The 26,606-nt window shown below is 31.2% G+C and overlaps 1 protein-coding gene across 1 annotated transcript; it reads left to right on the top strand.

The window, feature by feature from the left end:
- Positions 1–1,814: 1,814 nt before the first annotated feature.
- Positions 1,815–26,374, top strand: LOC130450144 (uncharacterized). Its single transcript, XM_056788346.1, has 4 exons — positions 1,815–1,965; positions 9,722–9,885; positions 22,059–22,320; positions 24,237–26,374. The coding sequence occupies exons 2-4, from the start codon at positions 9,741–9,743 to the stop codon at positions 24,409–24,411; spliced, it is 582 nt and encodes a 193-aa protein (XP_056644324.1). The 5' UTR covers positions 1,815–1,965; positions 9,722–9,740; the 3' UTR covers positions 24,412–26,374.
- Positions 26,375–26,606: the final 232 nt, after the last annotated feature.

Below are 26,606 nucleotides of genomic sequence, written 5' to 3'. Positions count from 1 at the left end.
AAGATTGACCTTGTGATTTATTGTCATAACAAAACAGACTCTAATAGGGAATTGCATTCTTTTAAATTGAAAAGGGTAGTCTGAAGGTATAAGGGATATGCGTTGTATAAAGACTGATTTCCCTCTGGCACATCCGGTTATAATTGTAGCCTCGATTACGTTTTTCTGAAGAGCGTTCATACGTAGTCTCGTACCGTTGCACAGTTTAGGAGGATTGAGATTTCGTAACAACATTATCAGTATTCCAACCTTTAGAATAAGTTCCCGGGAAACCTGGAGGATTGAGCGTGTTTAGGAACTCTGATGGGTATTGCACAGCATTATCAACTTGTAACTCAGAATCTATAGATCGAAACTCCATGCATTCTCTATCAAATGAATTGAACCCTTTTTAAAGAAATCAAAAAGAAATTTCCAAAAAAGGAGCAATTAGTTTTTAGATATTCACACGGGACCCATTTCTAAGAAGTAATCGCTTTAATATCTCATTTCGTTAAGAAGAATTGCTAAATATATGGTTCCGTAATAAAAATTCTTTGAACCCTTTCCAAGTCGAATTTTGAAAATCGCAGAAATTAGTTTTTAAGTATTTGTACGGAGAATGTTTCAGTGCAAAAACAAAGTCAATATCTCAATTTAAAATCGAAATTTTGCAAAATCCTTACTTAGCGCACCTCTAAACCGGTACAAATGCCCTGACATATGTCTCTATCTTTAATAGCCTTGGCTGGGCGTTGATGAGTGAATGAATCAGTCAGTCAGTCAGTCAGGACATCCTCTTTTAAATATATAGATGATCTTGTACCTTGTCTCCTTTCTTAATCCCTCTCAACTAACGTCTTTAGCTTTTCCTCTAGTATGATTTGGTTTACAATGTTTGATAAAGTGATGCTTATATAATTTTTGCATATCGTGGTTTCCCCTTCTTCTGAAGTTTCGAGACCACAGCTTTCATCTTCGAATCCTCAGGGACTATGGACATTTTCTAAACTTCATTGAATATTCTCCATATTCCTTTAATAATAATGACATAAGCACAATTTCTTTACATGAATGTCTTGTCGAATAAAAGTTTCTCACTTTTTATTTATTATTTGAAACAGATCTCCTCTCTAAATTACTACATCTATACAAACTATCTATGATTCACTTGATTATTACTTTTTCTCTCATTCACGCCTTATATACTTTTTATTAATAGATGTAGTGAGTCTCTGTTCCATGACTGACTCAACTATACTTGAATATTATCATCTTCACCTGGTTGAATGAAAAAAATGAAAAAACGAAAATTCTCTCTCTTCAAGTGACTCCTTGAGTCCATTCTGTTTATTTTCAAAACAAAATACCTGACAAGGATACAAATGATGATTTGAAAAAAAATTGTTACTGACAATCCAATTGAATTTACTCCAGAGATTAGAAGAATACAAATTTCATAACAATTAAATTAATAACAAAAAAGGTCGGGATCAAATTATTACAGACGAATGTCTGTCTATATACATATCAATGTACTATTTCTACCAGTTTTATGAATGTTTGTGTTTAGTTTCTAACCACGCTGTATACTTATTTCATCAATGATTTTTGTCTACGCGATATTACTCAGTAAAAATATTATTAAATTTTCTAATATTATCAAATAAATCAACGATAAACACGCAATTTCATTAATAATGTGAAACTTCAAACTAAACTTGTTGCTGTTTATTCATTTACTGGAACCACTTGTGGCACAATACTCCCACATCTGGAATGAGTGGCGCGCATCGAGGATACCTATATAAAAGCGAGTTAAAATCTACGGAACCGATTGTCGGCAAAACTTCGCGTCAAACGAGGACAATTCTACAAGTTCGAAACGTTGACTTGAAGTTCCGGTAAGTGCTTGTGGTTTTGATATAAATCAACGCTACTCTTGTGATTTGATTAGAAAGTTTGTCAAGAACAAAAGATTTTGTTGTAAGTATAATACTATCATACAATAATTATAACAAAAGCAGTGAATAAGTATAACAAAAATTATTTTAAATACATTTTTAAATGTAATGAATGATTGATAATTATTGTAACTTATAAGAAAGCTTTTGAAACTTTTAATTCAATTTTAATCTGAAAATTGGCGCAGCTAACGGGATTTCTGATTTTTAGCTCATCATGATCTCTAATGAATCTATTACTGATTTGTGAGTAGTCTGAATATTTTAATAAAACGTTTCTAAGTGTCAGTTGATATTTGTAACATTTCTAAATATTAATTTATAAGGGAAATATCAGATTTATATCTCTTTAAGGAATGGAGATGGCAAAAAATGCTATTCCACATTATACCATTATTTATTTAGTTTTACTGCTACTAACGACAATAACATCGAGATGCTATTATAAAAATCAAATTTCCAGATCTACTATTGGCTTTAAACTATCATATTCTACCAACGTTTTAAGAAAAGTTGCTTTTCATCTGTCATTTGTACAGTAAAATTTAAAAATAGTAGAAACAAAATATTTTCTGAGGAAATTCCCTGTATTCAACACCATCAATTTTATCATCAAATTTATTAATGGGTATAAAATATGCATGCTCATAATGATTGAACAGAAAAAGAAGAAATTGATTGAGTCGAAGAAATTTTGATATTCGATCAGATAATAATTCAAATTGAGTTTGAATGCTGGATACAGGCGTATATGGAAAGTAAAAAAATTCTAATAGAGCAGAAGATGGTAAAATAAGAGGACAAAAATGGAATTTATGGATAATTGGACGTCTCTCACAATTCTTTTCTATCAATTTCCACTATAGTAACTGCTGATAGAGTTTTAACTATTATTGAATTCCACTATGTTCTTCTTTTCGACAGTATCCATTATTAAACGTAATTTCTTATTTGTTCTTAGACGAGTTGTTTTAAATATTCTGTTTCTCGGTACACTCCTTATCAAGTTTTGTTTTGAACAAAATAGTTACCTTCAGAAAACACAGTCTAAAAGTGATAATTCGTAGGTTTTAGCTGATCAAACTATTTTATAGCTCCCAATCCATCTACTTCACAATAGTTTATTGGAATAATTTCGAACAGCAGCGCGTACGTGTCTTGATTCACTATTCTATTGAAACCAAATGTTATTTCTAACTGCATTCTCTCATGCTCTAATTTTCAGCAATTCTAAATACTTTGTTCCATTCAAATCTCCATCAACAAAGGATGATTCGATGATAATGGAACTGATAATACCAAGCTACTCAATCCTCCAAATTGCAGTTTTGGTAATTTTATGCAATTTGGCAACGTATCATGAATAATAAGTGAGCTATCTCCCATAACAAGTTTCTCCACAATACCCGTGACTTATGATTAGAATGACATATATCAATATATGTACTAAAAGGGGTTTAGCGAAACCAGTCAGAATATAGACCATGTGAAAATTCTTACTTTATCAAAAATCTAATCTTTTTTTGATATTTTTGATATATTTCTTAATGGGTTGTTCTCTCCTATTTTGCTGCTACTTGTAATCGACTGAGATGTTTTGTGCTTAAAATCCAGCACTTTCTAGCAAATATGACAATTTTTTTTAAACTTCACATTTAACTTTGATTCTATTTTGAATAACAGGTCAAACATTCACAACCCTCTTCCGCTAATTAACTTGATGTTGCTCAGGGATGTTTCACATGGTTCGTTTTGTAAGCCAGGATGAATTTCAGCGAGTCAATCAAATTGAAAATGAACAAGAGACAGTTTGTGATCAGGTTCATGATATAACGGTAACAATTATTGTTTCAAGATCGTGAAATGTTGAATATTTGCGTACTAAATGTTTACTGAAATAACAAATTCTGCAACTATTAAATATGCAATGATGTGTAGAAAAACTGATTTTATGCATACATTCCATTATCGGAGTTACAATTATTATGATATTAATATTAACATTTTTGCCATTTTCTCAATTATTTTTTCATTTATGAAGTCTACAAACCCATAGAAATTCATAATTATGAATAACTTGTATCAATTTCTAGATGACATTTAATAATATTCTTAATAATCCAAGATATATTTTTATTTAAAAAAACTCACTTAAATTTAAATTTGTGTTTGATTACTTCGCAGTCCAAATGTTAAAATTGTCATAGTAAAGTTTCTATGGCTTCAAATTTGCGCTCTTACTTTTAGTTTGATTATATTTTTATACTTCTGTTCTATTTGTTTTCTTATGTATGTGATAGATTGTTTAAAACCACAGAGATTTGAAAGTGTCTGTCGAGGATTCCGCAAATAAGTGCTTTGGTGTTCCATTCTGAAGTTACCACTTTCAATGCGTTACGTTAGTTTTTTATTTTTTGTTATATATCACCTCAATATATGATTTTTGGATCTATCCTATATACATATTTAAATTTTGCAGAAGAAAATCACAAGTAAAGGACGTTTCGAAAATCTCTTCGAAAGATTATATGATCAAATAATATCACCTGTTCCTATAATCTAACAGTATATTCTAAATACCATCAATTGAGACACAACGTTGGTTTGAATAATTTTCTTACTTCGTAATGCCGTTCTCCATAGAATTCTCTATAATTGAAATTCATATCTTTCTATATGGTGAAGCATTGAATCCAATTACTTTGATCACAAACTGAAAAGTACTACGTCAATATTGTGAATCACATCCATTCGAGTATTGTACTGAAAGTCATCTAGAGTAGGCGGTAATCTTATCGGTTCCAAAAATTCATTCTACAGCCTTCAACTTCTGATATTCTAAATAGAATGGATTTTCATGAATGTTGATCTAAAATATCTCAAGTTGCGGATACGAAACTTCTGAGACAATATATGATAACCAAATTGCCAAGTTTCTTCTTAATTATGATCTATTTGACTGGACTATTAGTATTTAGGACGTTCTGCATTAATCTCCTGAATCGTTTTTGGAAAGACTTACTCAGATAAACCAATTGGTTGAGAGAGTTTATCAAAGGAACCTTAAATATCGTTTTACATATCATATCTACCCTTTGTAAATGTGTTGTATCTATCTACCTCAAGCTATAATGCTTAATTTAGTCTATACAAACTTATCAAGATGCTGACTACAACAGAATTGACTTTATATTGTTTATACAGAAGTATAAAATACAATTGCTGTTGAGACAGATTACTACGACTTTGATAATACCATTAAGATCTGTCTTTGTTTGTGAAGATTTAGAGAAGTAATTAAGATATTTCCTAAAGCAAATTGTCCAAAATAGATCTTGGATATTGTTTATACGTTACGAATGGAGCTATTTTGTTAAAAAAGAAAGCAGAAAATATATAACCTAGTTTGTGGAAGGTATGTCCTATGTCAAACATTTTCTATACTGCTAAACATTGTTCAAATAACATTTTTAGAGAGAGACAGACAAATTATTTTTTAAAATGATGGTTGTCATGTTCATTATAGCGCAGATTTGATAATCGGATTGGTAAGATTGGACCCATGGTCTGCTAGAGTTCCAGTTATTAAGTCTATGGACATCATTCAGACAAATGAATCAGAAAAATATCAAAATGAAGAGCTTTGTATTAGAGTAAAGCTTACATTTTCAACACCAGTAGTTGTTAGTTTCATTTTCCTTTTATATAGATGATAGTATGTTGATATTTTGTTAGAATATAGTGCCTTAACAGTCTTTTCGCTAGCAATATTATTTTTATCAGCAAGGCTACTTCTTCCTTGGCCTTTTCCTATTTTTCGACCCATATACGACCCCTAATATCATTAGGTATTCTTCGTATTGTTTTTGGCCTTCACCTTTCTTTTTAGTTTCCTGTAGGGCGCAAATGTCGATGTTGTGATAATTTAGTTCCTTTGTTATCCCCTGTTCTCTGGTGCTGAGGGATCTGATGTTTCATGCTGCAAATCTTAGTACATTTTCCATCTCTGTGTCCTTTTCTCGCGTGTATCGTCATCTTTTGTTAGGCTGTCGGTTCTATGAGCATATGAGTTTTTTTGACTTCAGGCAGGGTGCTAACCTAACCTGGGAACCCTCCTCCTTTATCCGGGCTTGGGACTGGCAGCATGACTACTGAGCTACTTATTCTACCCAGCAACCATGCAGGTGGAATTATTTTGGAAAACGTTGACTGTCTATGAGAACGAAGCTAATCTTCAATTATTCCTCTACCATGGCAGGCATTCCCAATAATTGTTACTTCGAATTAAGTTGGAATTTCTGGAACCGTTTGCGAGATTTATACTGAATACACTGTTTACACAACCACTACACTAATATTTACGATTACACCGTCTGACGCGCGTTTCGATTACCAAGTTATCGTCTTCAGAGACTAAAGGTGAACTTCAAATTGATACACTCACTTATACTAAAAATGGAGAATAGTTAATGCAAAAACAGTGAGAAAGTGCATGTCGTGTATTGGATTTTTTGGATGGTCAACTCATTTATTATCATTATAAAGTAATAAATAATTATAAGTACATATTTCGTTATCTGCTGAATTAATATCCCAAATACAAACTTGTAATTATCTTGCTGAAAAGAGGTCAACATAAGTCAAGTCAACGAAGAGGCAGGTCCTGCGAAGCATATCAAGATGTCAGCGAAGAATTTCAAATTTTTCTTCAATTGCGATTTCGTCCGGTCCTTGAGAAGGCTCCACAGAAAAAAACCACAGGGTGCTGCCGACTTATATCCACCTCTATATTACAATTCTGCATCGGATACGAATATGCTTAATTTTTATATGTTCATACAGCTTCCTGAATACATATAATAAAAAGAAGCATCCTCTTTTGTTTCTCGTTTTAAGAAAATCTAACAAAGTCAATCAAGGATTTTGCACAATGAATCATTTTTCTTTGAAAATTTTATTTCAATTACCAGACTTTGTCGTAAAAACTCTCTTCTCGTTTTTCAATGTGAATAATATCTTAACTTCAGATGTTGCAGATTGACTAATTGCAATGCCCTTATATACATTAGACACATTCATTCAATATGGTGGATCTGATCATCGATTTTTCATTCTACTTGTTTCGTAATTCGTCAGAATTTCTTCCTATTTCTTGCTTTCTCCTTCTATGTAGCTCTTCCACCTCTACTAACTATTTCTATATTATAAATTCCTGTTTGGTCGCCTCCATAGTAGTAGTTTTTTCCATTATATTATGCTCTAAATTAATTTCTCTGAATTAGTTCAACTACTTTCCGATTTACACTGAACACAAAATTTTTATTATTAATTTCCGTTCTTTATTCTTAAGTTCCCTTTTTTCATTTTTGTTATAAATATTATTTTGATACATACATTGTTTTTTGTATGCCCATCTTTGCTTATTTAGTCATAATTTTGCTTTTTATTATTTTTGTTTGGTATGCTCGGTATTTTTATTTTTCCCTTATTGCTGAAACATTACGCCCAGGTATCTGAATTTTTGTCCATTGAATTTGCACGAATTTATGTCAAGTAACATAATATTTCCATCAAATTTATATTCAATTTTGAACACGTTCGTTTATCAACTACTTTAAAATAAATCTCGAAATTCCAACAAGATTTTATATGTTATATGTGAAAGTTTTAATTTGCTATAAAAATGTAAATTTAGTTACTTCGTTAATCTCCTATTCTTAAATGAAATTTACAATTGCTTCAAATATTCTCCTACCCAATATCAGCGTACATCCCACGCACATGTTCGAATTTTGATTAATAGCATTTATATATTCAATTGCTAACAAACTTTTTCCATAAACTTCAACAACCAGGAAGTACAAAATTCAGACAAGGCTTCCAAAGGTTCTAAAATAATTATCTTCAACAATTGAATATTATTTAATAACCGCGAATCTGTTTCAATATTACATTAAATTCCAAATTATAATTTCGATAAAATTGTTCAGTGTTAATATCATTTCTTCATTTTTCCTCTAGTTTTGTCTCTTACAAGACTCCTCCGAAGAAAACATTCAAAATGAATTTATAATTCTGAAATATATCCCAGTAAATTAAATTTCTTGAGATACTTCAGCTTTTATTGTTATTCAAAAAGAATTAATAATTACAATAATCCACAATAAGATTCTTATATACTCGATTCTCCAAATAATAAAACGAGCGGAATCCTGAAAATATTGGAATTAAGAATCTCGATGGGAAGAAAAAGGATGATAATTAATAGAGTGGTAGTTGCTGCTAAAATAAAGCTGATAGCTTGTATGTATGTATTGCTTCTACGAACCAAAATCTACATATTGCATTCTCCACTTAACTTATCGTCTTTAGGTATTTTTGAGGACGCCAATTCTCCCCTAAGATCCCTTTTAATGTTCGTATTTGAGTTGATAGATTTTATATTGTATGAATAAACTTTTTATAATAACAATCGCCAATCTCCTCAAAATATCTATTAACTAACGATATCACCTCATCATTGTTGGAAAATCTTTTACCATCAAGCCATTTTTTCAAGTCTGGAAACAGAAAATAATCGGAGGGGTCTGAATCTGGCGAATAGGGTACATGATGTACCAATTCAAACTTTGATTCATTAATTTTGGCCGTTGTAATAATGCATGTGTGACCTGGTGCATTGACAACATTTTCTTTGGCCGTTACTGCTTGATTTATTGGCTCAAACGTTGCAATAAGTTCGCATAATACTCACTGTTAATGAAAATTATCTTATTCACATCCTAAAGAACCAGATGGAACGTCATTGTCTTCTTAGGAATCAGTTCTTCCTTTTCAGCCCATTGTTTTGATTGTTCTTTTAGTTCGGGTGTGAAGTGATGGACCCACGTCCCACGTCTCAACCATGATTATGAAACGGATTTATTTCTGTGCAACATCGCCAATCACTCGATGGAAACATCTTCACGTCGCTGTTTTTGCTCCATTGATTGCAAACGTGGTACCTATCTTGCACATAGCTTTCTCATGTCCAAATTTTGTCTGCTAGCTCGCGCACTTCCAGTCGAAGGTCCTGCAGCACCGTTTTATGGATTTTCTTTCTGGAGTCGTCACCCCATTTGGTCGACCACAGCTATGCTGGTATTCACAGGTTGTACTGCCTCATTTAGACACTGCTAACCAATATTTCACTGTTGATAACGAAGAAACAGTCTCATCCATCTAGTTCAGCTTGTATATTGGTTGGACTAATTTCAAATAAAAGTCTTTTATCTCATAACGATGACCAATTTTTTCCATGTTTATAAATTCATTGAAAACGTTCGCTATTGATGGCTTCCAAACAACGGAGCGTCTTCACACTGGAAACATATGTTGTATGAATTGAGTACTTTCTAATAAAGTGGAATTTTCCAAGCAACTACCGCCATCTCTAGGTCAGTACAGGTACTTCTGGAACCATCCTCGTATCTTTCAACTCCTGCAAGAAAATGATAGTTTTCTAATCTGCATTCTTATCTCTAGTGTTTTGTTGAATGTCATATAGCCGATTCCACAGAAGGGTTTGGGTCCTTTAAAGGTTTTATCCGCCCCTACTCTAGCAAATCTGTCTGCTATTTCATTATCAGCCCATTTAATTTGTCCAGGCATTCCCAAACCAGCTTTAATCTTAAGATATTGGAGATCAGAGCTAATTACATACGATTGATGCGAATTTTGTACCTATAATTTTTTGTTGGCTATTTGTTTTTTTATCTATTATTTTTTTTTATTTGCAGTGAAATCTTTTGAAAAACGATGAGATGGCTAAACACCTCTATACCTTTTGTGATTTTGTTGGCGTTAGGATACTATACAAGATTAGCTGCCAGTCTTAGCCTCTTTAACAGATATCCTGAAAACTATGACGATGAAAATCATCTAGATCGGAATACTATTGAAGGTAAATATGTACTTTATATCTATAAATAATAATAATGTATTGTTAATATACAAAAAGTTGTTACTAATTCAGATTGGTATGAATCAACACCACAAATATTTAAAAATAATACAAAATATATGAAATTACATATTTTCGTCCCTAAAAGCAGGGCCGAAAGTTTAACATTTACTCTTCGCCTCAGGTATCATGACCCGCAAGGCCGAAAATACAACTTTTGGCCCTTGTAGTATACACTACACGGTTCAAAAGTTGAATTTTCGACGCATGTAGTATATACTATTAAGAATAGCTACAAAAACATGTCCGACGGTGCATAATCAATGTATAGATCAAACTGTTTTAGTGAAAACCAGTTGTTCTAAAATCTTAGCTACCTCTAGTACTTCTCCAACTTCACAATCAACAACATCTATTATTCAAAATATTCTTAAAGTTCAATTGTACCAATATTTTCCAATTATAAACAATTTTTTCTCATAGTAAATATAAATATTGTAAAAAATACATAAAGTATGTAGTATACTTTCAAGAACGTCTGTTGTTTTATTGGAAAGATTGAGTTCCAGTTAATTTCTTTTTTTTTTTATTGTTTGATAAACTCGTATATTAAATCTGTACAATGTTTTGTTGCTGCTGTATAATATATAAAGTGAAAGCTCAAGGACAGTCCCTCAATAAATGTTTTATTACTCTAAGAATGTATCTTTTTGTATATTTGCAGAAACATTGTTTTATAAATACTACTTGTTGTTTTTTGAATGTTTTTATGAAATTTTTCTAATAAAATTCGAAATCATTCCAAGATATTAAGAACATATTATTTCGTGTGGTGGCTTCGAAGTTTTCCTATTAATCTATGGTTCCAGTAATATTTAAAAGTGGAAGAGTTGATAAAGGTGGAAAATTACAATTTAAATTTAATTTTATTCATAATTAGTTATTGCTAAGACGTCTTGTATAATTCACATCTGCACAATATTCAAGACAACGTATAATTGAATACTTTCCAGACATATGAACTAAATGATTACGTTGTTTAGAATTCAAAGCATGGTCAGTAACACCAAGAGTTCATCTAAGGACTGACAGTTTTTTTTAAAGAACGTTCAATCAAATTTGAACAACCTACATTAATATTCAAGTGGATTCCAACGATAGGGCATGTCTGGAAATGCGTCAACATTCTCGTCTAACATAAGCTTAAAATTTTAGTTAGACATGCTGAATTTTTTCGCCTACAACATGAATATATGAAATAAAATTAAACCGTAGTTGCCGTTAATACGTGAGGTGCGACCAATATATTTTTTACTGTTAAACCGCCCTGATTTTATCTCGAAAATAGGTAGCAGCCATCATTTAGATTATGCATTGTTTTATAATATAAAAATTTTGCCCATCTCTCATCAAATATTTTCTCGTTACTAGATTGTAGATGATGAAAATATTTAAGAAGTTGTATATTCCGCATTTTTTTTGAATGTTAATGATTCGAAAACACTGTCGAATGTGTTAACATTAACTCTGAGGAGACCGTCAGATCTATAGACCTTTTTGAAGATATAGACATCGCTAATGGCTCTAAAAATAGAAGAGAGGCGTAACCCGTTGACCAGTTTCTATGTTATTGCACCTCTTTAGAGCGGCCCACTATTATCTCTCGTTTGTTTGGAGTCTCCTATCCGAACTGAAAACCACGCCATACTTATAGCTATTTGATTCATGTGGCTAAACATTCTCCAGTAGACGCTTTCTAACACCAACCATAATTAAGCACCATTAGTCAAGTGAATCAAGACGTAGTCGTAATATAAACCCATTTATACGGGGGGAGAAAGTATAATTTCCAGATCCGATATTTTTTTCTCCTTCTCCTTGAAGAAGAAAGCAAATACTATCCCGGCTAATGCCGCAACGAATATTGAATTACGTCTCATCCGAAAAGATATCTATATCAACAAAAAGATAAACCGTCACGTTCTTCCGCATTCAAGATGAATTTAAAATTAGATTCCCTATTATTTAAACCAGATTTACTGTGCAGTTGGTAGTTTTTGAAATCCAATATTGAAAAAAATGCAAAACACGTCACCAAAAAAACTGAGATAATTAATAAGATAAAATCTATGAAACAAAAAAGTAAAGTTAGATTAGGGTCATACCATTTTCATCACTATGGTCCGTTTAGCCGAAAAGAAAGGGAAGAAATTCCAATGATGGTAGGTTACAGAGATAGAATTCGAAGTCATGAAGGAGCATCTACTTTATTTAACGAAACACAATTTGGAAGACTTCCAATCGCGAAACGTAAGGGCTGCTACAACATCTGGAAGACCAGGGATGAGCGACGATGCAAAGTAAGATATTTTCTAGTCAGTAAAAGTCAATCTTCACGCAACTACAACAGAAATTGCTTGACAACAAAATGTTAATCAGTGGTTTGTAGTAAAGTTTTTGATGAAAGAAAAACTTAACTCATACGAAATTGATGACTATCTCTCAGGAGATGATCCCGACAGACTTTTAGAATTTCGTAAAATCTTCATGTGGCATTGTGAAAATCCAAATTTTCTCAATAGTGCCCGCAAAACCTCGAAATTCAAGTAGGAATTGTCAAGAGAAGATCTATTGGTCTTCATTTCTTCCGCAGGAATTCAACAGCTGAGCGATATTTGGAATATCTTCATCTAACAGTGCTTCCGGATCTAATTGCAGTATATACAGATTCAAATAATAAAGAAAATATGTATACCATTATTTACTTACTCTTAAAATGACTCTTATAACTTCGCAGATGATCGAAAACTTTGTAAATCAGGTCTACTTTGCCTGTCAGATAGTTTGAACAATTTTGTGAATACATTTTTGCTCCTAATAAATAAAACTATTCGGTATTTTCCATAGTTTCCAAACGGCAAACGGAGAGTCAAGTTTATGAATCGGCCTTAAGACATGGATAAACATCAAATCAAACCAATTATCAGAATTGTCAAGAAATTATTAAATGAATGGAATTATTGATATCTGTTTTATTTTATTTTCCATGCAATTTTGGTTACATAAATTAAGATTTTTGTTGATATTTATTGTTTGCTATCGGTAAAAAATGCGGGATATGCTCTCACGACGAGTCCCACGACTTTTTAAATTGTTTTTCTTATAATTTTTCAAGCAGGAAAACTATCAGAAAATATGTTATGGTAGTAACAATATTTATTGACACATAAATATTTATATACTATGACATTTATAACTTCATCGACAACGTTAAACTTTCTTCATATAAGTCACTTTAATCAAATTGGTAGTTGTATAAAAATTATAGTTCCCAGTTTTATGTTTCGTACGAGGAATAGAATATTGTTGGAGTAGACCGTTTTCCAAGAACGACAAAGAAGAAATGAAATAAAAAACTCTCATTCTCTTGGTAGTTTAGACAGGAAATTACTTTTCTTTATAATGTGGTTACTAATTTTGTTGAAAGAATTTATGTCTACGTTGACTCTTACTTACGAAATATTCTAAATAAATTTCGATGAGACTATTTGCTGGATCGTACGATCTTATGAAGGTTTTATTTCTATTTCCTTTTTAATACCTTATTATATATTTGCACCCGACGGAAAAACTCATAATATAGTCACAAAAATATTCTCTGCATTCATATCTTTTTAATTATTAAAATTTTAAATTATTTATCATTGTTATTGCCAAACCATAAAATATAATTAACATATTGATTCATTTCTATTTTAATTATCTTTGATACTTATTTAATGGCTTCAATGCGAGTGAAGCCGCGGCTAAAAGCTAGTCAATAATGTTTGTTCAATTTTATCTTAATGCGAGTTGATGAACAATATTTCTAGTCAACTCCTGAAGAGTGTAAATGAATAAACTTGACGGTTTTTTAAAGCCATGTATAATAGGCCAAATTGGAAATTTCAGACGTCTGAATGTAACGGGTGAGTCTGAAGGTATCGGTATAGTTCAATAACATTTCGCACAATTTTTTATGAATAATCCAGCCAATTCAAAAATGCTACAGCATTTTTGACTGTTTCTTCAGGGTCGGTAGCAGTATCCATCAATTTGAACAATATATCATTGCCGGGCAATGACTGTTGTGTTTTGAAGTTAATAGCGTCAACATCGATATTTCTTGCGGCTATAATAACTCGTTCAAGAAGCCACGCATGATACATACTCCCACTTGGATGCATACACCAAAATTCATTCAAGTCCATCCAGTCATTTAGTTGCAGTATGAATAATTAACTTAAATACCGACTGCAAGACCATCTGCCGGGTTGATTTGTGAATCTAAAACATCCAGGGCACCGCCAACCAAACGCATACAAAAAAATTTGACCAAATCGGTCCAGCCGTAAGGAATTCAGTGACAAACACACGTACAGTAGAAGTATATATATATAAAGATTGGCAACCGATGAAAATTAAATTTTTGAACATCTAGAAACGTTGAAAAGACTTTTCATAAAATAAAAATTAAATCATTTTGTACAATTGTCCTTACCAAGACAATCTCTTACTTTTCAAGTTAATTTTGAGATCAAATTGTTCTGTATTTGTATTCTATTGTTAAGAGTTGAAAGTGGCCCCAAAATAACTAATAAACAATCATGAATCTAAATACTTGTCATCAATGAAAAATTAGGTTCTACAAATGCATTTAAGGAGAAATATACAAATGTCAAAAATGAAGAAGAGGAGTGATTTAAACTGACTAGAGTGGATGCTATACGAGGATGTTTCATATTATAAAAGAGGATGAAACATTAGTTTCCATCCGGTAGCAAAAATATTTCTGAGTGATCTGCATTTCTGAATTAACACTCCGCTTCCCTTATGTTGAAAAGACGGTAATATTAACCACAAATTTTGAATTTCGAAGAAACTACACTTTATAATGGCAAAAGAAAGATGGAAAAACTTGATAAAAAATACTAAGACGATGATAATAAGATGAAACTAGAAGATACATAAGATAAAACTAGAAAAAACAAGAACTGATAAGGTAAATAATGGAAAATAGGAAAAATAAAGATTGATACAGAAGATATAGGAAGCACGAACTGAGAAACAGAAAGAAAGATCGAGGAGAAGCTGAAGAAGAGAAATGAAGCTTTCGATGGCTAATGTTACCGTACAGAATGTATTTCCGGAAAATCCAAAACCAAATATGAAATTGTATACAAAAATTTTTAAGATATGTGTTGCAGTGAGAACATTATTCAATCGAACAAAGAAAATATACTTTTGACATATTTCAACGAATTTAGCGGTAAATATAAAAATTAATAACTCAATCAATAAAGGGAATTAGTTAAAATTATCTTCCTTTTTTTAACGTCAACTGGGGAAAAATGCAGAAAATTTCAAGCCAGAATAACTCATGATTTCATAAACGTAAATTTTTATCGGCCTTTCGAAAATTAATAAACAAACTAATTTTGAAACAGAAGACACGTATAATCAAGGAAATTTAGAAACATAAACATATTAAAAGGTCTAAGAAATAGGAAATTAAAGAAATTAGGTATAATTGCACTAAAAAAACTTCAGCTTCTTCTATGATAGCATTTACGTTAACAAGATTGATACTTCTTTGCCAAAAACTATATTTGCAAGCTTCCGTAGAGCACTAAAAGCATTGTTTCAAGCTTAGTTTCAGTTACACAGTATTTTTGAAAATTATTATGAGACCCGTTTTAAATAATTATTTTTTTTAATTTTAACGAATATTGATTATGTAAGTATCTGTTGTCAGCACTAACGCCTTACTGAAACTGCTATAATTGCTTCCAAATTACACAAATTTAATTTTATTTCAGATTTTGAATCCCAAAATAGAGTGTTACACAAGTTTTGACGTTTAAATCTTGGAGGAAAATGCAAATTAAATTATATCGCAACACGAAAATTTCTTACTAAATACATAACTTAGTAACGATTCATTAATTAAATGTTAATTGTCTGGAATGTGGGATGGTTTTAATTGCCAAGACCTTCGTCTTTCATGCACTCAGAGGTATAGTACTACGGAGTTACTCAGTGTTCACACTTCTAGAGAATGTAGATAGATGTTTCGTCCTCTGTGCAACAAAATCTTCACCTCGCATTACCTGCTAGGTCTAGCGTCTCTAGATGTTTGTTGAGGCGATAGTGTCCCAAAAATTTGATTTATTATCATCTCCATGAAGTTATTTTTATCACCCCATTCTTTGATACTATTAGTTATCTATTTCTACCGGATTGTGTCCTCTGAATTATCCTTTTCAGTTATATAAACATGCAGCAGTCGATATCCTTTTCAGTTATCGGTCTTCCTGAATACATATGTATATATAAACATGCAGCAGTCGATGCAGCGCTCTATTTTATATCGTAAAATGTGAAAACTGGGATAACTTTTATAAGAAATAATTAATTTTGGAAAATATAGTACCAAAACATATTCACGAAAGATTGTTGAAAATAAACAAGGATTATATACTTTTAATTCATAACAGTATAAAAATTTTGAAATTATTCACGTGGAGGACGGTCAAAAAGTGCAACAACATCAAAATAATTAGTAAAATTACCTGATATAATTATACAAAATCATCTATCAAGGAAGAGAGATAAGTTATTGGTATTTTATTACGCAGTATCTTAAATTACAATTATCTTTGCAAAGTTGATGTTGCATTTGGAGGGTTTCAGAAAAGATAAAAAAGAATTTGTACGACTTTCGATTACTGTACATATTTATTGAGGTTATATCCTCTTATACATCTCAAAAAATATTACGAACTGTTGCCAGATCAATCCTAATCGCTAGTTGTCTCCTTCTGATTTCTAGCTGTTCTCATATACCAAGAAATGCATGTAGAACCATATCTATGATACAAAGAGACAATAAGAGTCGTGTAAGCATTTAGAATACTTGAACCAGTGCAATGAATTCCAGGGAGAGTATATCAAATGATAAAATCTTTATTCTACAAGAAATCATGCTTTGTGAACGACAAAAGTTATTAAATAGTCAGATCTATAATGAACCGTAGCTGTGAACAGATTCCTGGTACTAGATATCTGGAAATTCTTGAGGAAGAATTGACATAAATATGTGACCATTCATCAAAAAACTAGCTATAAATTTGGAAGAACTAGATATATTTAATTTTCGTAACGAGTGGAAACTATCAAAACAATTTAGAAAGAAATTGAAGAAGTATAACTCTTTACTACAATGAAATATATAGAAAAAATAGTTTTTTTTATAGATACGTGATCGTTGGCACAACAGGATGAATCTGGATTCAAGAAGATAATACGATCTAAAGTGAGACTTTTGTGTGAAAAGCTGGAGACAATCATTTATAATTATATTATGACAGAAGAAATCCGACTACATTTTCATTGAATAGAATGAAATAAAAAGTAACTCGATTACTCACACTCACACATAAACATAATAATCGGAATTTGCTTCAAAAATAGGTTAACTTCTAATAAAGAGTAAAAATCTATTTGGAAAATTATTTAGTCGATTTACTACGCCAAATATAATTTCCGTTTGGTTAAAAATATAAATTTGCCAGTTATGAATTCGACGAATTTTATTTTTAAAAATTGTTAATACATTACATAGTGTCCCAATTTTCGAATACCCACTAAAATCTAACAAAATAAGGTTAAAATTAGTCGTTTTGAAAATAGAATGTCATCGTTTAAACAATTATTCAGTGTGGAAAAACAGACACACAGAGAATGAAAATCTGATGAAAACAATAAAATATTACAAAACTTTCATTCTAATGAAGAAATTGTGACATACAAAAAAAAGGGTTACTTAGCGTTCGGAAGAAAAACAAGAATTTTGGAAACGTGGCCACTATGATCTCCTCCCAAATTTTTGTTCTGCGAGTTTAAAACGGAAAGTAATAACACGTTGACAGGTATGTAGCGAACGTGGCAACGGTTGGTAACCAAATTTGGTCGTGGTGAAGACAAGAATTTGATCCGGTACGTTATCATGGTAATACATTAAATTTTTCTTTATTCAATAGAACGGTTTTCCTCCAATTTGTAGTCAAATCGGTCCAATAATTCAACATAGTACAGACTGTTTTGCTATTTTCCAGTCGATAAAGGCTACACCTTATATAGTTAGTTTATAATACACGCATAGGAAATGTCTAGTCTAGACCATCTCCCACGAGTCCCAATATTAAAGCAAATACAAATCAGGATCAAACTTCCACATATGCTGTCGGTGAACACCTGCTATACGATCTGATAATCTGTCCGGCTCTACTGGAAGTCGACTGTATTTTTTGTTTAAGAACTTTTTTCGAAAAATGCATACTCTTGAGTTATTGATTTTTTTGTAAAAAATTTCACCATTGCAGGCCCTTATAAATTATTTTTTTACGAGGATACCCTTAAAGATATGAAAATGGTTTCTATTCGGTTGCTTTTAGCAAGGTCAGACGTATTTGATTCTATGTTGAAAAATTTTTCATTTCATACATGGTGTGTATAAAAAGTGTTCAAAGTTTAACTTCATAAATATCAAATTTCTTTATTTTTTTAAATAGAACTACCCGGTTTTTTCTATTTTAATGCATTCAGGGGATAAAAATAAGGCAAATTCATGTAATTTTCTATACCTAAACCTTACCGTTATCCAGATATTAAATGTTTTATATAAATTTTTAGAAATGCAGGTGTGGTCTAAATTTTATTTCAACCCGTTGATACAAGCACTAAGAAATAAAAAAGTATTTTACTTTAACTTGTCAAGGTCTGTAAAAAAATCAAATCAAATTCTATTTACTAATCCCATTCCAACTAGTCGTTCCCGAAATATTTATTTAACAAGTTTCAATTTTTTGTTATCCAGATAGACCACGACCAAACTCGCGTACTATTTGAAGAATCCCCAACAATACGGTTTTTGAAAATATTTTAATTATAAAGATTGTCTCCGAAAACCCAAACGTAAGAATTTTCATGATTTTACTATAAGTATATCGCCATATACAGATAGTTTTAACTCATCGTGGGACGCCCTGTATAAATATATTTGTTGAAACTAGAAATCATCAGTTTATATCATGATAATAATATTTTCGTTTATTAATGATATCTGTCACATCAAATATAGAAGTTATTGTTTTGTTTTAAACATATTTTTTTCAAAAAACAACAAACGATGAATACCCAAGTGAAAATTAATGGATGTTTGTGTTAGAAAGGAGAAAAATTATGTCATAATATTCTGCTAACCGTTACTGAGATCTCCACATTAGTATGCGTGAAATATCACTCCAACGCATTAGTCAGAAGTAGGTCGTGAATACCCTCCACGTGTATAAAGTGCATCCCAACTAGATTATCTTCATAGGTTAGCTTTTTACAAGAGGACACAACAAACGATTTGTGTGTTTTCCACGAAAATTGAATAGTGAACACGCATGATTTTCAATATTACTTCAACAAAACTAATTAATTTATGGATATTTGGAATGGAATTTTCAGAGAATACGTAATTAGGTCATATTTCTTTAATGATTTTTTTAATTTTCACACAATTGAGGTCCAGTTCATTATACAAACATATAAATAATATTTTTTTGAAAAGTAGATATGCTAAAGAAGTTTAAACTCGTTCATTAGGATTATCAAAAATTACTGTCGAGATATGTAGCAAATGAATATAAAAATTAAATAGTTATTTTCCTAACAAGTGCGGGAAAGACACTTTACGCATGAGTTAGGAACATTATTTTCTACGACCGTATATACAAAAAGTATAGTAACCCATTTTTCTAAAATTATTTTATTCCAACAAACATAATAATATACAAAACTTTAACTAAAAACTACTAATTATAATAAATATTAATATTGAAAACACAACTTGTTGCATTCTGTAGACTAGTAAGAATTGCCGGTTCAGTGGAGTTATTTGGTTTCAACTGGAAGGTAATTGATGTCGATGAGGATGGCATGGGTTGCAGGTCGCATAAAAATGACGATGACGGCAACGGTTTTAAGTCATTTGGCAGGTAACAGCTCGGAATTAGTTTCATTTGCAGCCTTCAAAATGGCTTCGGGAAGTTCTTCGTCGGATGAATCCATTAATATTATTGTATCGGATTCGGTTTAATGTAGTTTAATTTAGAAGAAGATTCGGTCACTTCCAAGACGTTTTGAACAACTTTGACGTTTTAGTAACATTTGCATGGTTATATAAAAAATATCTGTATTATTTCATATTTTCAAAAAATTAAAAATGCTACAAAAAGCTAGAAAAGGTTTAAATTTTATTTGATGGGCTATTTCGTAAATATTTATTTACCTGTAGTAACAATAGTTATAATCTCAGAAGTAAAAAACTATCTAATAAGGTCAAAATTTGTATAATTAGTGCGGGAAAGTGACACTTTCAAAACCAAAAAGCGTGGCGGAAAGTGGGTTAAAACGCACGGTCGTAGAAAAAACTTTTATCGACATTGAGGACACATTCAACTTGGTGTTAATAATTAGATATTCACGTTGAATATTATTATAAGTTATGTTTACTAAATTTTCTTACATAAACGAAATAGTACTAAAATTTGAGAAAATGATAAATTTGCCAAATGAAATGAGGGGAAGTACCAAATATAATTTTCAAAACAATACACAAACATTTTAATTTTAATCAAAAAAAGTACACTTTTCAGATCACTTTATTATATTTAGTTTGAAAACTGCTTCTCATAATAATTAATCATTAATTTATTTAATAATTTTCAGAGGAAACGGAGTAGGTAACCCTCTATGAATCTATGTTATGTTTATCTTTTCAAAAGTGAACAAATGATAAAAAATACATCTTTGTTACTTTATTAATTTCCAAATAGTTATAAAGTCTTTCCGTTATGTTTATTTAATGAAACAATTAAACTACAGCTGTAACTATTTTCAGTTCAATGTGCTTTAGTTTTTTTTTTAATTTATACTTACTTTTCACTTTTTAGTTTGATGCGTTACAAAAGCATGGTTTTTTAAACTATATTTATTCAATTGATACCACCTTCGTACAATGGCTTCCCTGCTTATATACCTGCATCTCGTCGAAACTTTCGTAGTTGGCTAGTTTTCAGAAGATCGGAGGTTCGAATCCTCTGTCGAACTGAACAATAAGTTCCTTACACTTAGTCTAAAGGCAAGTTACAAAAAAACAAACCCACATTCAGGTGAAGCTAATACAAGCGTGTTGAAAATAGGGCGAATTTAGGGTTCTATTGTAAAACCAACAAAAAAACGTTTACAAAAGAAAAATAAATAAGAAAATAGACGAATTTCTAGAGGGAGACTATGTGGTAGAGAGCTAGTACAGACGCTGATATAAGAATGATAAGGTACTAGAAGCATAGTAGAAAAGAAATACGAATGTCGAGATGGTTAGATGAGGTAGGGACGAAGTTAGAAAGAATAAGATGGAGAAACTGATATCCAATATGGATATGGAAGTAGAAAGTCGTGGTGATAAATCTGAATGTGTAAGGATATAAAGACTGAGCCTTTCCTGAAAACCTCCATAAAACGTATTTTGGTGGGATTGTAAACAAAATCTGACTCTTGAACTACGTACATAATTGCACAAATATTCTCTTCTGTATCCTAAATTAAAGATAGCAGATTCATAATTAATTGTTTTCTGTTTTCGTTCCAGTGTATGAAAATGACATTTATTATTTGAGCCAACGCTGTTTGGTAACAAAGCGTCGTGAGTGTCAAACACGTCAAACTCAATATTTTTGTAATAATTAGTACTCTTAATATTTACCGTCGTTTTATCTACTATTTATCTACTTAAATACAGTTTTTTTAATGTTGCTGAAAATAATATCAAATGTGTCTTTAAACTTGAAAATATGCTGTTGTTAAATTATTTTTAAATGAATAAGTTTTACATATTACTTGTCAATGAAGTTTTTATGCTGATGACTACAAAATCTATTTTATAAATATTGAGATGTATGTCCTACAACGGAGCAAGGAACCTTATGTAAAATATAATCTATTAACTGATTTCTGTTTTTTTTTACATAGATTATAATTCATCGTCTGGTAAGTTACATTGATTATTATATTTTCATTTCTAGAATATCAATACGCAATAAGGCCAAGGAAAATGGAGGATGAGAGATTAGAAGAAGCGATGCGAGTTCTAAGTAAACTGTTGATTCTCCCATGGCCCAGTGGTGAAAGCCCTTTTATATATATTGAAAGTCCAAGGAAACCAATATATAACGAAAATACCAATATACCTGATATTATTGGAGAAGACGGCGATGGTATAGGGCCTACCCCATCGAAGAGGATGAGATATTATAGAAAATATCCATGGAAAAGGGAAAATATGGGGTAAATATTGAATTTGTATCTAAATTTTATATATCGTTTATCTCGAGGGATATGATGCGATATACATCAAGTTATTTCATTCTAAAGCAGTGAATTTATAGATACTGACTCAGTAAACATATAGTTTCAACAAAAATCGTATAAATTCTTAGTGGATTTTGTTGTTAGAAAATTCATAATATAATATTTACTACAGGGTTGGTCAACATTCTGTATATATTCTGTACAAGAATAATGAAGAGACAATTTTTTTGGTCCTACTCGTTTTAGTTCAAAAGTGCTAATTTTCTATCTTATTCTGGCATAAAGATCTCGATTCTTGTACCACATTAAAAGAAACTTATCATTTACAATGCCCCAAAAAAATTGAGAGTTATAAAGTTGTATAAACTCATAGACAAAACTCGAAATGGTGTAAACTTTACCCACATTGCCACTCAATTCAATTAAGACATCTCTTTTCAAGGTATACTTGATATTAAATAACAAATGAAACCTTGTGTAAAATGTAACAAAGTACAAGAAGTTCTCATTTCACTAGCTCAAATGTATCCCCAAATAATAATAAAAGCCAGATACTCAATTGTCTTCTAAAGCTATTCATTCTGAAACATTCTATGTAGTTGACACTACTCATACTTCAAATCTGCTTTCATCGTTTCAAATGATGATATTTCTTTGGTTTGAAGATTTGCGATAAGTTCTCTTCATCAAAAGTTGAATTTGAAAATTTTTTTGTAGTTGGATTATTATTAAATAAATAATTTTTCCATATGTAAATGAAGTTTTTATGTTGATGACTTCATAATCTATTTTATAAATATTGAGATGTATGTCTTACAACAGAACAAGGAACCTTATAAATAATATAACTTCTATTTTTTGTTGCTCTAGATTTTGGTTTAGCGAAATATTCTAATAATATCCTATATGATTTCACATTTTTACTGATACGTTTTTTTTATGTAATGGCAATTCAAAATGAAATGAAAAATCAATGCACTTTTCATCTATTTTCTGTAATGTGAATCAATATATATGAAATAAATTTTATTTCAATTTTTCGCCATGACATTCCAAGTTGTATTTTATAACACAAAGTTTTAAGCCGTTTATTTCTATAAAACTTTCTCGAATTCTGTGCACTGTATATTCATTACTAATATCATACAAAGATGGTCACTGTATTTTCAACGTAACTCCTTTTAGCTGGTTCTTCTTTTTCAATCCATTTTTTTGAATGTTGGGATGAAATAATGGACCCACGTTCCATCAATGGTTGTCAAACGGCTTTATTTCTATAAAACGCCAAACATGGTGTTTTTGTTCCATTGTAAGCAAACGCGGCACCCATCTTGCGTACAGCTTTCTCGTGTCGAAATTCCCAATTAATTTGCGATGTACCGCACTTTTTTAAATGTTTACTATGTCTGCTAGCTCGCGCACTTTCAGTCGACGATCATCCAGTACCGCTTTGTGGATTTTCTTCAACATTTCTGGAGTCTTCACCTTATTTAGTCGATGCTGGTATTCGTAGGTCGTACTGCCTCATTTAGACACTGCTAACAAATAGTTTACTGTCGATAACGAAGGAGCAGTCCCGCTCAGAGTAGAATCTAGTTCAGCTTTTATATTGGTTGAGCTAAGGCATTCCTAATAAAAGTATTGTATCATATAACTATGACCAATTTTTTCCATGTTTACAAATTCAAACGTTCACTATTGATGGCTGTCAAACAAATACCAAACAACGTATCATCTTTAAACTTGAAATATATACTGTATAAATCGTGTTCTTTTCAATACAGTGGTATTTATCAAGCAACAACCGCCATCTCTAGGTCATGCCAGGTACTTCTGGGACCATCCTCGTGTTTCAATTTAATAATTCTGATATGATATTTTCTTTGTTACAGATATGATCCTGAAAATCCCTTTGTATGCTACCCGTCAAAATCGGAAATTCATCGATTATTAGTAGCTCTACACGATACTCGATACAACGGATACAAAGGATCTCCTGTAGAATTTTGCAGCAGAAAGCGACCCGCGCATACTATTTTAACCAATATGCATTTTAGTGGAAAATAAAAAACACATATCAAGATTACCTTACATCTATCATACGGAAATTTTAATATCTACGTGGAAAATTTGTGATTACGAATAGAGTGTACATTATGGTTCTACTTGGATTTTGTTTTTGTAAAATCTATCAACTATTAAAATGAGTTGTTCATTATAAACATTGAGTCTCAATCTCAATAAACTTTTTGATATGTTTTCGACAGAAATGGAACGAAAACTCAATCAAATTCTGTAAAATTTATAAGCACTTAATTTTTTTATGATATGTGGTTATTGAAATACCAATTAAAAGTTTATTACTTTTACTTACGAAAAGTTTTGTATATAGATATACTATAACTTTTTCAGTCTCAATAGCACCAAACACGAAATTTTGGATTTGAAAACTCATTTAACAGATAAAAAATTCTCACCCACCTTTGATTGCCTTGATAATAATTCTTGTCTACAGAATTTTATTCCGATACCAGTAATCAGTTGATCGATGTCGAGGTAATTTTTATTTGCAGTTTTCCAAGTTTCCGCAGACAATTCAATAACTTTCATCTCAAATCAATTTTATCTTTTAAAACGTTCCGACTTTACTTACTTTATATCCAATTTGTTCTCAAGTTAAATGTTTTTTATCAAATGCCATATTTCTATTTTCTTTCAATAACTATCGCCAGTAGTTATTCAAGCTTATTGATTTGTGTATTCCGAAAACATACTTGAATAAATTATATACTGTAAATAAGTCCGAACAACTGGGTCCTTCATGTCATAAACTCAGGGATTCCTATGATGACCTCATACTAGTCCAAACCCGGGAAGATCTTCCTACCAACCTAACCAAATCTACGACTGCTCGCTGCTTATTATATTTCAATGGATTTAGTAAAAGTGTCCGATTAATTATTTTCCGTGTTTTTATCACATGTAGTTCCATAGATTTAACTCCAAATGCTTTTCGCTGATTCTTGAAAGCGCAAATTTCTTGTGGAAGTTACGAACCACTAGCTATCAATTTTTACGAATTAGCGGTTCCTCTAGTAGTACTTTTTTCTGTTGTTTCTTCATATGTATCCTTACTGCTTGTCGTAGTTCCGATGTTTCCTCGGTTCTAGATTCCGTAATCTTCCCTGGTGTATTCCGTTATCTTAATATTGAGGTAGCCCAAATTTACTAAGATCTGCTGGATCCTGCTGCATCAAGGGGAGCTCAGCTCTTACCTTAGACCGATGTTTTGTAGGGCTTGTGAGTTTTTTGTGATTATTCTTGACAGTTTATTTCATACGCTGTAGATACATACAGCTTGATGAGAATAATCGTGATCCTGATAAGGTCACCTCCAGCTTGGATCATTCGTCTTTAGATGAGTACTACCAGTCATCTTGTATCCTTGAACGTTGGTCCTCCGTATAGGATGACTTTCAGGTATTTCTTTTCCTGTTATGTTCACGTTGTCTTCTGGTATCTTTCTGTGTTTTTTTTTTTGAACAGAAATTATTAAATATTTTCTACGTTATCGTTTACTTTCCACGTTATATAATAATCGATTAGATTTATGGCTAAGCCTTAACGTTATCATTGCTAGTTTTATTTGAGGTGCAAATTGTCACCAGTAATATTTCAATGTCATTATGCCTAAGTATACCACAATAATTCCATCAGTCTGATTTCGCAGGCTTGGTAGCAAATCTTAATTATGTTTATTCATTAATTTATGAGTTATATACTTCGCATTTATGAAATGTTTCAATAACACTCATTAACTTAAAAAATTGAAAGTATTTGTGATTGAATGGACTCAAAATGCACGAAAATCATATATGAAAATAATGTTTGAAATGTCACTCCACTTTAAAATTAAGACTGTTAGTTAAGTGAAGTTTCGTCTTTATAATATTGTACTCATTAAACCTGTTAATAAATGTATGTGTGAAGAATGAGCATCAATAAATGTTGTTTTTGTTTATTGATATAATTTGAGTATTTTATTCCTAGCACTTGTTCAAAGTAGATTTGTTGCCGAAGAAAGTTTAGCTTTTGCTGACTAATTAAGAAAAATTCATGCTTAAAAACTTAATTTGAATGATTTTTCATGTCGCATAGCTCCTGGTGCATAAGCTTTCCTTACTCTTGGGAAGTGGAGTTTCAATATATTTGGAAATGGAAATTCAATATAATTTTGAGATTTTTCGTTTCCGAGAAGATTC

The sequence above is a fragment of the Diorhabda sublineata genome, chromosome 11, assembly GCF_026230105.1.
Source record: "Diorhabda sublineata isolate icDioSubl1.1 chromosome 11, icDioSubl1.1, whole genome shotgun sequence".
In the NCBI taxonomy this organism is placed as follows: Eukaryota; Metazoa; Arthropoda; class Insecta; order Coleoptera; family Chrysomelidae; genus Diorhabda; species Diorhabda sublineata.
Note: the sequence above shows the minus strand (reverse complement) of the source record. Positions and strands in the feature narration are given on the sequence as shown.

Coding starts and splice junctions, on each gene's coding strand:
- LOC130450144 (XM_056788346.1), top strand. CDS start 9,741: ATGAGATGGCTAAACACCTCTATACCTTTTGTGATTTTGTTGGCGTTA. Junction 9,886..22,058: donor AGATCGGAATACTATTGAAG/GTAAATATGTAC, acceptor TTTCATTTCTAG/AATATCAATACGCAATAAGG. Junction 22,321..24,236: donor TGGAAAAGGGAAAATATGGG/GTAAATATTGAA, acceptor TCTTTGTTACAG/ATATGATCCTGAAAATCCCT.